The sequence below is a fragment of the Dermacentor variabilis genome, chromosome 4, assembly GCF_050947875.1.
Source record: "Dermacentor variabilis isolate Ectoservices chromosome 4, ASM5094787v1, whole genome shotgun sequence".
In the NCBI taxonomy this organism is placed as follows: domain Eukaryota; kingdom Metazoa; phylum Arthropoda; class Arachnida; order Ixodida; family Ixodidae; genus Dermacentor; species Dermacentor variabilis.
The window spans coordinates 24846174-24861246 of record NC_134571.1 but is presented as its reverse complement, the minus strand read 5'-3'; the positions used below and the strand labels follow the sequence as shown (position 1 = coordinate 24861246).

Sequence of the window (15073 nt, the reverse complement as noted above, 5' to 3'; positions counted from 1 at the left end):
AACGTGCACATAATATTACTGGAGGTCGGATTGTACAGCGACAGACCATCAACCCAGCGCCCCCCACCGACCGACTGAGCGGAGGATGCCGTCACCTGTGTGTCGTTCGCCGGCGACTCCTCGTCATCTTCGGCGTCGTCTTCGCCTTCCCCGTAGTCCGGATCCAACTGCTGCGTCGTTGGAGGAGGCGGTGCCTCCACCAGCGACTCGTTGGACGCCGCCTTGAGATCCTCCGTGGCACCGCCGGGGTTTGGCGTCGACGACGGCACGGCTGGCGTCGCCCGGACGTCGTCTGCTGCGCACCGCTGAACGGAGCAGCAGCAGACGACGGCGACGACGAACGCGATGACCGAGAACATGGCAAGTGGCACTCTGCGTACACGTTCTTCGCAGCCGTGGGACGCTGGCGCGCTGTGGAAACTCGACCAGTCCGGTGAGGAGGGGTGTCCACAAACGGGCGAGCGAGATATACCTCGCTGGCGGCGATGTCTGTGTGTGTGTGTGCTGTTGCGGCCCGCGCTATAACGGCGCGGGAAAGGAGGAGGGGGCGAGCAGAGGAGGCCTACCTGAGAAAGAGCGTTCCGCGTTCGGTGAGAACGTTTCGGAGCGAACGACGGGACGAAGAAAAAAACTCGTTTCCTGCATGCGTATTTCTTTTCGTATTTGTTTTATTCTTTTTTTATATTTTCTCGCCTATCGGTTCCCTTTTTATGACTTTTTTTTCGTGCGTCCCGTTGCGCGCACGGCTTCACTAAAACGGTGCATCACCGTGCAAGCTCTGAGAATGAAATCATCGAACAGCTGCTGCGTGCAGTAGTTTCCGCAGTGCAGCAGGGCTTTAAAGCGAAAGAATGCACACGTACTCCTGACGCGCATCAGCCGATGGCACGTAATGATAATCAGCACCTCACAAGACGAGTTTAACGTTTGTAAACAAATGCCGCTCTAACCCATTGGCAATGACGCTCTTGGCAGCACAAGGTCGCGGGTTCACTCACCCACCGCGACGGCTTCATTATAATTGGAGCAGTATGGAATAACCCGGCGCACGCTTGAAGTGTGACGAAAAAGAAGAAGCCGGATAACATCGGGGGCCCGGGGGACATTGAGAAGAAGAATAAAGAAGTTAAAAATGGCGACATGACGCTTGTTTGATCTATTTGATATGTGCCGGCGTATTACCTATTTTGGCGCAGCCGACAAGTGGACGAAGATGTGCGTGACTTTTTTCTGTGGAAAGGCACGACGACCGAGTGATATTCAAAGGCTACCAAGTCCAGGATGCTTCTCCGGTCGACCTCCCCGTGGACACAACAACGGGTAAGCTCCTGGATCTTGTTCTGGATCGAGCTTCTGCGTCGCCCGAAGAGCTTGCTAAACGAGGTTCAGCGAAGGTGAATATCCCAGTAGCACTGTTTAACCAGCTGGTACTCGGGCGACCATTCAGTCGTGCAGCGTCATGTGACGAGAGATCAACAATTCTTCAGGCTATAGCGATGCAACAACAATTTTCGCAACAGAATGCCGTGGCGGAAGCTCTCCTGTCTGCTTTACGCCACAAGAGAAACCATCTAGTTGAAATTTTACGGCCAGAAACTTTTGACGGGACCTGTGATAACCCAGAAAGATGGATCACATTTTATGAGGCCGCAGCAAAATACAACGGGTGGCTGTCAGACCAAGACCGGGTCTTAAACATGTGACAAATTCTCAGTGGTGTAGCGAGAAAGTGGCATGAGTTGCGCTTCTTATAGGATGTTTGCGAACCTTGGTGCACGTTGAAAGAGAGCGTTTCGTCAACATTTCGAAGAAAAAAATAACGTAGAGCGATGGGACCAGGCGCTTCTTTGCCGTTTTAGGTCTGGTTCCCCGCTTCACTACTTTCTTGAGAAGCAACGACTGCTTCGACTTGCTGAGCCAGATTTTCCATCAAGTTTAGTCTTATAATTCATGGTCTCCCAAGAGATTTGCAATAGCATGCACAAATAAGAGGGCCGGAAACTCTTGAGGCATTACTACAGCTGCTACAAGTATTCCCTCATTACTGGTCTGAGCAGAGCTCCAGGATGCGGCCAGATCTTCACGGACAGTCAGAGCCTCAGCCCAGCAACTCGTATGTAAGGTCACCACAACTCAAGATAGTGCAAATATTAGACTTCGTGCGACCGACTCAGGACCCGGTGTCGCCTTGCAGTCATCGACGCTGTTCAAGTAGAAACATTTGTCACCAAAACCTCAGTGTGTTCATCCGAAACGAAACAAAACCGTCTTACTGATTTCTTCAAGTTTACTTCACATACAACTTGAAGTGAGCGGACAGAACCTACAAGCTCTTGTCGACAGTGGAGCTTCCAATATCAATACCCAAGAGAAGCAGAGCAAATGCGAAGACATATTCACAGGCCGATCAGTCCTTGTACGAGGTTATGACGGTCGTGAAAAGAAGCACTAGGAATGCATAAGCGTAAGGCTAAAATATCAAACGCAGTAAGCGGAAATTCTGGACTTGGTGATAGAAGGTGTCGAATAGGACTTTCTTCTCTCTCGCCCGAACATGAAATCGTTGAGGCTAAACATTCGTTGGGACCGCATGGTGTCTGTAAGCCCCGATGAAGATAATCCCAAACCTATGACAGCTGCGAACCGGATTCGCAGGCCGAAAAATGGAGACAGTATTCAGAAACTCTACCCGGAATTGTTCGGCTTGGGATGCTATCCTCCTGGTACCCCCAAGTTTTAAGTCCCCTTTAAGTTACATGACACCACTATAGTCCAGAAAAAGCCATACAACCTAGAGAGAGAAAAGAAGGCTTGGCTAAAAGAGGAGCTCCAAGATATGCTAGATGCTGATATCATCCGTCCATCTGTATCGTTGTTTGCATTGCCAATCACCATCGCCCCCCAAAAAGACTGTAGCCTAAGGCTTCGCACTGACTACAGAGCGATCAATAACGAGACGCATCTGGTACCTGGTTTTCCAGGATAGATCTGTGCAAAGGCTTCTGGCAAATGCCACTTTAAGAAGAGACCTAGCAATACACCGCCTCTGTGACTACGGAATTTATGAGTATAATTGGCTTCCGTTTGGTTGGAAAAACTCGCCCCAGCTGGTTTCAGAAGATGATGAATACAGTTCTGAATCCTTTTCTTTTGATATGTCCTGCAAATGACCTTAAAGAAGTATTTCCCTTTGCATGCACAGAGAATAAGGTACCTAATGGTTGACAACGAGGACGGTTTTCCCTATATTACTATGTTGTCGGCTCTACATAGTATATGGACATCACGCATGGCTGTTCGCCATGCAGTCGTTGATGCTCGTCCTTCTACTAGAGGGTACTTTCGCGAGTCTCTGATTTCATTGCTGGAAAAAGAAAATGTGCAAAAGTGTATGCCCGATTGGCTACTCCGTATGGAGTCTTTGTTACATATGATACAATTCTAAAATATGAACTTCTCATTACGTGTCATTTATTGCCATTGCAATAAAGAAACAAGTAAGCGTCCGTGGCGTAATGGTTTAAATATCAGGCTTCCGTTCTAGAACTCCAGTTCGAATCTTGCTGTCGGACAGTTTTAATACTGTTTATTTAATTATTTTATTACACAGTACCGTGTTGAAAATGACGCGTTTACAAAGTCAAGAACCCGTTTGAAGCGAGAAGGACGAAGATTAGGCAAATTCATGTACTTCCCATGATTCCCATGCTGGCTGAACCACCCCGATTGCAGCTCCCGTAGACATTAGCGCTAGCGTTCCTTCTAGTAATTATTGTATGAAACTCAATTTTACTGGGTGGTTTCATGGCTTTCATCTTGCTTCGCCAGGTGCCAGTACGTGCTTTACTGGTTTGCTTTACCTCCTCTTAGAGGGCGCGTGAGTTTTGTGGCACGGACATTGAAAATCTATGGGAGGGTAGAGGTATACAGCTCCGCTGTAAAAGCGCGTACACTATAATTGTCCGTCAGAGCGAGTTCCAACGGGTCCAGATACAGGACATATTACTAGCTAATATGGTGGGCCAATGGCAAAGAGCACTCTCGAACAAAAATCTTTATCAGTTTGGCCCCAGATTCCTTGTCTGTTCCTTTGACATAAGCCGTTTTGGATGTTAATCTTCCGCAAACAGAAAAAGCTAGAGAAATTCTGAGAATTGTCTTCTAATGCGAAAGCATTCATTGCTTCGGCTGCGAATGCGTTTTGCTTAGTATTACTTGGTTGCTTTTCCTAGCTTATGCGCGTCTACGCATCACCTTTCTGGTGGCAAAGAATGCTTAGGATTTAGCAGACAATTGTCAGATTGTCTCGCCGCATCCAGCCCCTTCAATGCAATCGTACCAATTGAGCCGGAATGCCGGGAAAGAGCGCGCCTTGACGGAGCAGAGCGGCAGAAAGCTGCCGCAGCAAAGCGTGAGGCGTTGCGTGAGGGGAGAGTGCGTCACCGCGATGTCATGTCACCCTCGCTGTCGCTCTCGCAAGCCTGGGTTATGCGCGCGTTCCTTGGCCACGCAAGCTCTCGCCTGCGTTCTGACTGTGCCTTACAAGGCCCAGTGAAAACGCGCCAAGCTTCTCAACGCGTTCGGTTACCCGCTAGGTGTTAATAACTTGAAGGACCTTCAGCAGCGTTCAGTTGGCCATTGGGCCACCGCAATATTTCTAGTTGGTTCACTCCCAAATTTCAAGTTGGCCCACCCCCTAATTCAACTTGGCCCATCCACACATTTCAAGTTGGCCCACACCCAAATTTAAGTTGGGCCACCCTCAAATTTCAAGCTGGCGCACTCCCTAATTTAAGTTGGTCCACGTTCAAATTTCGCGTTGGCCTGCCCGAAAATCTTAGCTTGGCCCGCCCCCTAATTGAAGTTTCCCCACCCACAAATTTCAAGTTGGCCCACCCCCAAATGTCAAGTTGGTCCACACCCAAATTTCAGTTGGCCCACCTCCAAATATCAAGTTGACCCACCCGCAAATTTCAGTTTCAGTTGGCCCACCCCTACTATAAGATTCCTTATGCATTTTCTAAGGAGCCCTATGTATCTCTATGGTTATTCTTTTTTTATTTTATACTTTTGGTTTTTGATTGTTCCTTATCGCTTAAAAGCTACCACTAATCTACATTAACACTATCATAACGATTAAATGTCTTTGCATATTTCGCATTTTTGTGCAGATACAAGGCATTACACTTTTCACGTGGCAGGGCTGGAGAGCTCGCCCAAGAATGCTTACGCATTATAAGCTTGCTTGATAGTCTTCAGGGACCGAATTCACAAAGCTGTTCGTTCGCAAGTGATCTTTCTAATTGGGCGGCCGCCTTCACCGATATTATGGCCAGCATTACGATTAGCTGCAGTTTGGACATACGAACAATTCTAGAGTAAGACCTTTTTGTGAATACGGGCCTTTTTTTCTGTTCTTTTTTTTTCTTTCGGAGAAACTCCGAATTGTGAGCAATGGGCTAATTACTGCCGCAAGCTTATTCGCACGCGTGACACAATGGGCATGGCTTTTTTTTTCCTGACTTAGAAACTTATGTCCGCGCCATCACACCATCTTGACGTCACGAATTGCAGTTTGTTTCTGACCATTGCACTGGCCAACTGCAAACCACGGGAGTGATTAACATTATCGAGAGTGGGGCAGAGAGGTCACTAGGGGGCAGAAATGGCGTAACCAAATACACAAGGGACCTTTATTCACGCACCACGAGGCTTACATACATGCTGAACTTATGATACAGCTAGTGGGGGTCCTACAGTCTAATCTTGCAACCATTCTCTTTCCCTATTCGCAGAGAGGTCGTGAGCTGACTACTCTGCGTCAGGGAAAAGGGAGGAGGTAAAGAAAAAGGGCGAATTGTGCGCCCTAATTATTGTCCGTTTTTATGTCATTTCGTGATACAAACACGATGCATAGTGAATTCAGCCCCAGCGACATGACTATGTGTAGACTTCTTGCGGCTTTGAACTGTACTTTCATTCGCAAAAGAGGGCGACTGAATCGGTCATTTGACCACTCTAGACTGTCGTGATTCACACTGTTCGAAAGGGCCAAGTTCGAAAGGGCCTCACTAAAGAATTGGGCAGGCTATATAGGAGACGCAGCCGCAATGGGGTATACACGTGAAACGTCTTCAGCATGCTACTGAGGATGTATGGACAGGGGCAGAAATGGCGTAACCAAATACACACGTGACATTTATACACGCACCACGAAGCTTACATACATGCTCAACTTATGATACAGCTAGAAGCGGGGGGGGGGGGGGGGGTATAACCCAGTATAACAGTATAACCTTGCAACCATGCTCGTTCCCTACTCGCAGTGGGCCCGCCGCGGTCGATAGTGCTGGGGCGCGAATTAGCATCCGTCTGCCCTGCTGCCCGAGTCTCTTCACACCCTTTCTGTACCCTACGTGTAGAACGCGGGAGTGCCATATCGAGCCACCATCGTATTCCTGCAACAAACTGCACACTTCTAAGCTTTATAACGCCTGATGAGCACAGGCAGGTGTTTGGTGGAATGTACCTTCTGTGGCAGAGCAAGCTCTCTTAAATGCGACCATTCCCGCTCCGATCGACAAACGTACTGCCGAGGTACGGCTCATCGAACACCGAGCGAGAAGCTACATTAGGCTCTGATTGCGTCATGCGTGGCACGATAACGGCGCCCTCTGCGCACGCGACACATGCATGATTGAGTAATTGCTTCGTTCTACGGTTGCAAAGACATAAGCCATAATATCATAACACGTTCTCAATACATGCGGTTGTAGCAAACGAGCCCCTGCGCTGACCGAACTGAAAGACGTTGCACGTGAAAACAATTCTCCTCCTCCCACGCTGCTGCCTCTGGAAGCACGATTCGATCAACAATGTCAATTACTCTTATTGGTTTTCACCCCGAACGTAACTTCGCACAGCTTTTCTGGAACAAACTAAGACTTGTCTGACACCCTCTCTAGCTTGCAGCACGCTGCCATGTGTGCATAGAGTGCCAACGTCTCTCGGCTGCGCATGGCAGCCGCGCTTGTCGGAGCGACGGTCCCAAGGTGAATCGTCACGGAGCGCCCCGCGGCGGGAACCAAAACAAGCGTCGCGTTTGCGGAGCATGAAAACACGTCGTTCTTGTCTGCAACAGTCGTTCGCTCTGTCTGCGTGCATTCCCTTTGCGCAAGCCTGGAAGGGTGCGGAGGGAAACGTCTCTCAATCACTCGCCCAATCAATATATCCGGCGGTGCACTTTCCCCGCTGCTTCGCTCTCTGACAGGCGGAACAGAGAATGTAATTGTTCAAGTTGCTCGCGCCAAGGCTATAACCAGAAACAATAGCATCCCGCGGCTTTTTCCGACACTACAATCTGAACAGCACTTACAACGACTCGCTCTCGACGCGTTTGAAGCTTCGGGAACAGGTGCGCTAGATTCCTTAAAATGACCCTGGTTTTTGTATTTGTCGTGTTGTTATCAGAGGCCGAATATGCGGTATGGGGTCACGGCTGTCATTCCGTGTAGTGCTTTTGTTGTGCCTGACTTACTTGGCACAACTCATTTCAGGCGCGCATTGCAAAGCCACTAGCGAATAGTTGCAATTCATCAAAAATTAACACTTGACATGAAATGTATGGTTTGATGAAGACTCGTGCGGTCGGGGGTAACCATGGCTTGTGCATTAATGGACACGAAAATAAAAGTTGAAAAGAAACGAGAGACGTTTCGGCTCCCATGCGCGAGCCTTGTTAACAACAGTGTGACCCACTGTGAACTTGGCCCCGGTGCGGGAGCCGGAGCGTATTTTTTACAGCCAAGCTGTATACCAAGCCAAGCTGTATAGCTATACCTTCCGGCGGTGGTCGACGTCTGTCCGTCTAAGCGCGTCACGTCGACACGGAAAAATTTTCGTCCCCCATTTCTCTCGAGCGCTCTGTTGCTGTCAGTCTAATGCAGGTATCTTAGAAAAAAATTATACTGAAATTGACCGCTAGAACGAATCTATCATTACGCCGAGTTCCCAGTTAATTAGCCCCCAGTGAAGTTGTAAACGTTACACAATGCCCGTCTGCTGTCAATACATGGCGTCTACGGAAGGAGTACGGTTATAGAAAACGGCTGTACTCTTGTTTTATCAAAACTATGCCGAAACAAATTATGTGACAATTAGCCGCTAAGACAACTCGAACATTACGCCGCGTTTCATCTACTTAACTGATTACGTAGTTCACAGTGAAGTTATAAATATTGTGGAATTCCCGTCTGCCACGCGGCGGTACTTGCACACGTTACTACTTCATCAAAAAAATAAGGATAAATCACTCCACATTCAAAAGGTGTATTCGTTGTCCGTGTCCTTCAACAACAACAACAACGACGACGACGACGACGACAATGATGATGAGGATGATGCCTATACCTACATAGAGGCGTCGATTGAGCTAAAACACATCACAGCTTCGCTGCTCGTCCTTCTTCACAGAGTAGAAATGCTGATGAATTTTTCTTTTATTCGTGGTTGGTGTCCATCATTACATAAGCCAGAGGTCCTTCTTGCGGCCCTGTCTGGAGACAAAGCTATCATTTCTTTTAGCCTTAGCCAATAGGTTTGCGTTTGGCCCAAAAGCGCTTGAACTGAACGTAGTTCAGTTCAAGAGCTTCAAGAACGTAGTTCAGTTCAATACAGGTTTAGACCATGGTCCAAACCCGTATTGGACCGTGGTCATACGCGTCACTGGCGCAGACAGGAACGAGAGCATTACTGCAGTACCTCAAGTCAACAGGGCTCTGAGACCATTTAATAGACTTGCTGAGCAGCTTGATGCGTGAGTGCAATTATTGCTCTCTCTACCTCCCCGTATCTGTCTCTCTCTCTCTTTTCGTCCCTCTATCCGCTCCTCTGTCCCAGTGCAGGTTAGCAAACAGAATGTGCGTCTAGTTAACCTCCTCCCTGCCTGTGCCCCGTTCTATCTCTCGACGCCTGTAAGCTAATATGCAACAACACCAGTTTGTTATTGGTATTTGAACGGAAGTTAAGAAAAATCGCCTGTAGCAGATAGCGCAATTCTGCAACTTGCTATCAACTAAGCAATCGCTTAGTTTAGGCCGCGCGTTGAAGTATAGATATGGACCTTAGTAAGTCCAAGAATTCTTGACTAAGGAGGAAGGGTCAGACTAATGCCAGTTTTGAGACGTCCGTCCGAAACAACTGACACGAAATAGTTTTGCAACGAAGTGCGAGAGAAATGCTTTTCAGAGCAACAATTGTAATGCCAAGGTACAGGTACTTCGTGGCACATGTACTGGTCTCATGCTCCAACAGTGGCATTGTACAGTTTCAGGATTTTTTTTCCCGAATGGAACAGGATTTCTTCAATGCCCGGGTTCAATTTATTCATTAAGTAATTAAACAAAATGTCGATTAGCGTGACTGCGTTTATTAGTAAAGTGTAGACTGTGATTTCTGTACAAGCAATGTTCGCCGTTTCAGGTAATTAATCTTAAAATGGGCTACTTACCAGAAGCAATTTTTGAAGATCTCAAGGAAAAAAACAGTGTTTGTGTCCCTATTGCTCATTTTTGTATATTATTTACTTTATGAAGAACTACCGCCTAAAATGTGTCCATTAGCATGTATTTATCATCATACTATATATTTATACTACAAAATTAATGAAGTCAGAATCGGAAGAAAGATGTATAAAAACGCAGGAACACAAACCACAGGTAGTTTCCGTTGGTTAACCTACACAAGGAAGGATGTATTCAAGAACACAGGGACAGAAGTGAGAGAAAGGCTATGGATCTACGTACACAATCTAGGAGCGTAGCACGTAGCCTTGTTCAATGCTCTCAAGCAGGCCTGACGCGCCAAGAAATCGAAACCAAAGCGTTCATTCCCAGACCTACGCGGACGGTCTTTATGAGCACTAACCTTCTGTGGAAATAGGGACCGCCTATATTGTCCGTCAGGCTACTTACACAGCACTGACCTCTCCGCATAAAAGCATGGTCAGGGACAGAGAAGTATTCGAAGGCCTCGTCACAGTCATATGTGTCACATGTGGGTATGTCAGTTGTTGCAGTTAGAAGTTATTGCAAGTCTGTAAATGGTATGGCGATCCACAAGCAGCACAGCACGACCTGTTCGCGTCATCGAAACGCAGTCATGGAACGTCGCTGTAGTTAGAGAACAGTGCGGGTCCAGACGATAGCTAGTGAAAACAATAAAGTCCCACAGGGTGGTCGTATGTTCGCGAGCCATCGAACGCTGCCGAGCCGCTACGTCGGTTCGCCAAGCCGGAATCAATGCAGGCACGGATCCAACTTTTTTTCGGGAGGTGGGCGGGTCTGACTTTTTGATGGCCATTGAAGACGATGAGGGTGAGTTTTCCTTTTTTTACGTGCTGGTGGGTTCTCTTAAATAGTCATTAAACCTTTCTTATCTCTCCAGAGAAAAAGAACAGTAACAAGTGGAAAGAATGACTTCATGAGTTCGTCAAGTGCCACAGCTGGCGCTGCGCACGCAAACTTTAGGGGGGGGGGGCGAGAACCTGGACATCCCCCCTGTATCCGCGCATGAAACAAAACACTTTTGGCGCACGTTAAAGAATACCAGGGCGTCAAAATAAATCTGGAACTTTTCATTCTGGCGTCTTTCATCGGCTCATTGTTGGCTTAGGACGTTAAAATCTCACTCACTCACTCACTCACTCACTCACTCACTCACTCACTCACTCACTCACTCACTCACTCACTCACTCACTCAATCAATCAATCAATCAATCAATCAATCAATCAATCAATCAATCAATCAATCAATCAATCAATCAATCAATCAATCAAAACGCATGGATCGCTGTTGTGCGTACCTCGTTAGGCTTCACTTGCGCAGTAATTCCCACTGATACATTAGTGACGCGCGAACTTCACATTAGTGAAGCCCTGCCACACACAGTCTGTCACCTTGTCACACTGTCTCAAACAATGTGTTACAGTGTCGCACACACAGACAATGTCACAAAACGTTTTTTTCTTGTATTTCTTTCTACTCCTTTAACCCTTTCCCAGTACAGTACAGTACAGCATCGCCAAATGGAGATATTGTCTGGTCAATCTTCCTGTCTCTCCTTTTCTCACCTCTTGCCTTCTCTCTATCTGTGTTGCGCCAGTCAATGAAAAAGGACTTCCCATCATTCTACTTCAATAGATTCTGCGGTTCTCCGTGCCACATGATGAGCTAAAAGCACCGAAAATTGGGCGAGGTTGCGCCTCTTCATTTTTGGCGACGAAAGGCGAAATAAAACAAGCAAGAAAGCAGTCCTTGTAAAGGTATGTATGTATAATTATTTTTAATTATGGAAACACAAATATGCATCACACATAGACAGAAGGAAAAGCGGGCCAACAATCGTTTTCTAACATCATACCTACGCTATTGAAATGGAGAGAAAGCATAGAAAATAGGAAGAACAAAAAAGAAAAGAAAGGAAAAAGGAAGGCACATCACCGCACGTTATGTCACACGCAGAGCCACAACACTACAGACGAGGGAGAATCGAGTCTCGTGGTTGACAAGAGTGCGTCTGGAAGCGACACGCAAAAACCACGCGGTCCATGAACTTATATTTTCATGAAACTACATCGCAGCCACAGTACGTTGTGTATACGTTGTGCTAAGCATACGTGTTTGTGCTTGAACAGAAGTGCATTTAGCGCTGTGTACATGGCTGCGTTGTTTCGTGCACTTAAATAAATAAAAAGAAGCCCTTGCGGCTCAGTCACCTGCGTGCCTGTTCTAGAAGTCTAATGGCATCGACACATTGTGGATTTATTTTCCTTCATCAGCGGCTAAAGGAACGTTGTCCATCGAGACTTTGATATGTGTGCACCATAAACTGCAAAACACAATGGACCGTCAAGCTACTATCGTAGTCAAAGATATTTCAGCCATCATTCACAGAAGTTCGCGAACGAATTCAGACTGAATTCAGAGTCTGAACCCCTGAGAGAAGAAGCGTTATTTGTGATTTTCCTTTTTTCTGTTTTGCAGTGCTGTCATTTTTCGTAATTTATTTCCTCCTCCTGCTCTGAGAGGTCCGTGTTGAGTATTTTACTGTGGGAACTCTTTCTGCATGGTATATACTGTATACATGCACCCACCGGTGTACAGGTACTGAAAGTGAATAAATATTAAGTAAAGCGAGGAACTGCGATAGTTGCCGTTCATTCGTATTGATTCATTGACTGCGCTTTCTCGTCCTATTTGATGTGTCTAATTTTGTTACTTGCCAGTGATTAATTTCACTCAGCGCAATTCAAAATGATTAAATATTCAACTTCACCTTCAACTGCAGCAGTAATATTTGACAAACTGCGGCAAAGTGAACATTAAGAAAAGTGGCTTATAACAAAAATAGAGTTTTTCAACTGCCTCACTAACACACCTACTCCCGTCTATGCTAGTGATTGTAAAAATCATGCTTCCTTTCATCATTTGCTTTTGTGACAATTTACGCTTACTAATTTTTTATCTCGCCTTTTTAAGATTTTACCTTACCTGCTGTAATACTTACTACATATAAAACTGTATTAAATTCAGCTTATTTTTGCAGCTGATTTTCATTATTGGCGTTCGTTCGGCGTTCTTTTTTTCCCTCACACCCTAACCTCAGTATCCTATACTTCTTGCATTTGACTCACCTAAACAAAACACAAAGCTGCTCACCTGGTCAAGCTGACCTCCCTTTGACTACTATGTTTTTTTTAGCTCTACAATTCTCTTTCCTGCTTCTGACTGCCTCTTGCCTTCGTACAGCGTCTGTTATCGGTCGCCTTACCAATGAAGCAGCTGAGTTGCATTGCCTTCGCGATTTCGCGAGCCAGAAATCCGATGACAATCTCCCTACCTTGAAACTGTCACAGAAATAACAGACGGCAACGCTACTATTTTCTGATCTAACTTCAGATTTAGCTTTATAGCAAGGCAATTTAATGTGAATCTGATTCGAGAGAGAGAGAGAGAGAGAGATTGCTGGAAACTGAAGATCTGATGGAAACTGAAGATCTGAATTGGTCATTAAGGGTTACGGACTGGATTCCAAGGGAAGGGAAGCGTAGCAGGGGGCGGCAGAAAGTTAGCTGGGTGGATGAGATTAAGAAGTTTGCAGGGACGACATGCCACAATTAGTACGTGACCGGGGTTGTTGCAGAAGTATGGGAGAGGCCTTTGCCCTGCAGTGGGCGTAATCAGGCTGATGATGATGATGATGATGATGATGATGCGCGCGAAGAAATATAGTTGTTGCTGGGATGCCATATAGCTAGCGTTTGTTTTATTTTTTATTTTAGTATAGAACAGAGTCATTCATCGGTTCATCTCTAGCGGGGGGCCGGAGCCTGCAGTCGCCACAGTGGGAAAAGATAATGGCTGCTTATCACAACATCTAAGTTTCTAGACTTAACAATGTTACAAAGGCATGCCTACATTGAAGCCAAAATTCTACTTTCGCATTTGCGCCAATTGACTGTTTTCACAACCTCCACAATAGCGCTGAAGTTTAGTAAAACTTCACGAAATATTTATTTTTACTGTTCCAAATTCTATATCTAGTAATCGTAAGTTTGTGAGAACAAAACTCTCACTGAAGCATTTTTTTAATCTGATATATTTATTGTTGGCCTTTCGCAACGTTACTGCGTGAGAGCATTCTTTCTTTGCATCGGCGCTTTTGTAACATCGGTGAAAGTCCGACCGCTAGACATCGACCTTTAACCACCGATCAAGTATACAAACAGCCGATCACGAAGACGGGAAAAAGGGTCAAAGAAAGCTATTTGCTTTAAATTTTCTGTCCAAACACCCGCCCCTCTTCTTGCCTCACCTTATCTCTCGAGCTCTTCCGACACCCACGTCAGTAAATATTGTATACGTACTGCCTAAACCAGGCTACGCCAAGCTAAACTGCTTAGGCCTATACGGTTGGGTGTGCGCCGAGCTGGTCAGATACGCCGGGTTTACATTGGACGGCGTTACTAGCGCTTTTAGATAATTTCTGCGGCACTGTCCGCGACATGTCATAGCAAGAAGCCCTCACCAAGAGTGACTAGGTGCTGTATTTTGCAAAGATTCATTCCTTCGGAGTCTATTCTATTCATTTCTCATAATCCTCACCGCCCAGTGGTATATGCCGGCAATATCGAGGGCACGGTAAACCAATAAGAAGAGTAATTTCATCACTTGTAGTGCGTTAAATTCATTGCAAAAGTGAAATGGAGCAGCATAAAGCCCCTTTATCCAGACGCTCTACCTAATACATCAGTTAAATTTTAGGGTAAAAACAACGTAAAATAAAATGAACCGGATCAAAACTTCCCGAAATGTTCCGACTCAGTCAGGATACGTTCCGCTTTCGTGGCAGTTGTGTCGGTGTACCGATAGCGATGCGTCGCATTTTTGAGACTTCTGTGCAGTGCCAGCTTGGAATGCAGCTCAAAGTCGGCGGCTTCGAGATAATCCTGCGGCTGTATAGTTATGAAACGCAGGCAGCAGTCCTGTCAAATATGGCCAGACTTCCTTAGATGTAGAGATTTTAAACATTGTTTAGGGAAACAGGGAAGCTCGCTCAGGTCTAGGGAAATTTTGAGCTACGACACTGAAAAAACGAAACTGTCGACACAACTGCCTCTTTTGAGTTCATTCACCTCAATTTACCTTCACATTAAATGCGAAGTATGACTTTCAATCTTACTGTAGCGCATTGAACGCATCTCGACAAGTAAACGACATAGTGTCGAAGCGACTTGCCCTGGGCTCTTCACCGAAGTACTACCACCGCGACCTTGCCGTGCACAGCTCCAGCTGGGCTGTCGATGTCTGCGCACTCGGGATGAAACATTTATCTCTAACCGGTGAAACGATCGTATGTTGCAGCACCGAACTAAGCCGCGCGGGCGAATCTGGGCGTTGGGTGACACACACACACACACACACACACACGTATATATATATATATATATATATATATATATATATATATATATATATATATATATATATATATATATATATATATATATATATA

At 46.1% G+C, this 15073-nt stretch overlaps 2 protein-coding genes across 5 annotated transcripts in view; both read right to left on the bottom strand.

The window, feature by feature from the left end:
• LOC142578827 (GSK3-beta interaction protein) overlaps window positions 1–15073 on the bottom strand; it is a 613414-nt gene that overhangs the window by 308403 nt on the left and 289938 nt on the right. The gene's annotated exons all lie outside the window — the stretch shown is intronic.
• LOC142578825 (ganglioside GM2 activator-like) overlaps window positions 1–15073 on the bottom strand; it is a 138017-nt gene that overhangs the window by 59978 nt on the left and 62966 nt on the right. The window contains exon 1 of one of the 3 annotated variants that reach the window (XM_075688440.1): window positions 96–503. The exons of the other annotated variants lie outside the window; for them this stretch is intronic. Within the exon in view, the coding sequence (XP_075544555.1) occupies window positions 96–359 (264 nt within the window). The 5' untranslated portion in view covers window positions 360–503. Of the gene's footprint in view, window positions 1–95; window positions 504–15073 lie in introns of those variants that run through there. 3 annotated transcript variants of the gene reach the window in all.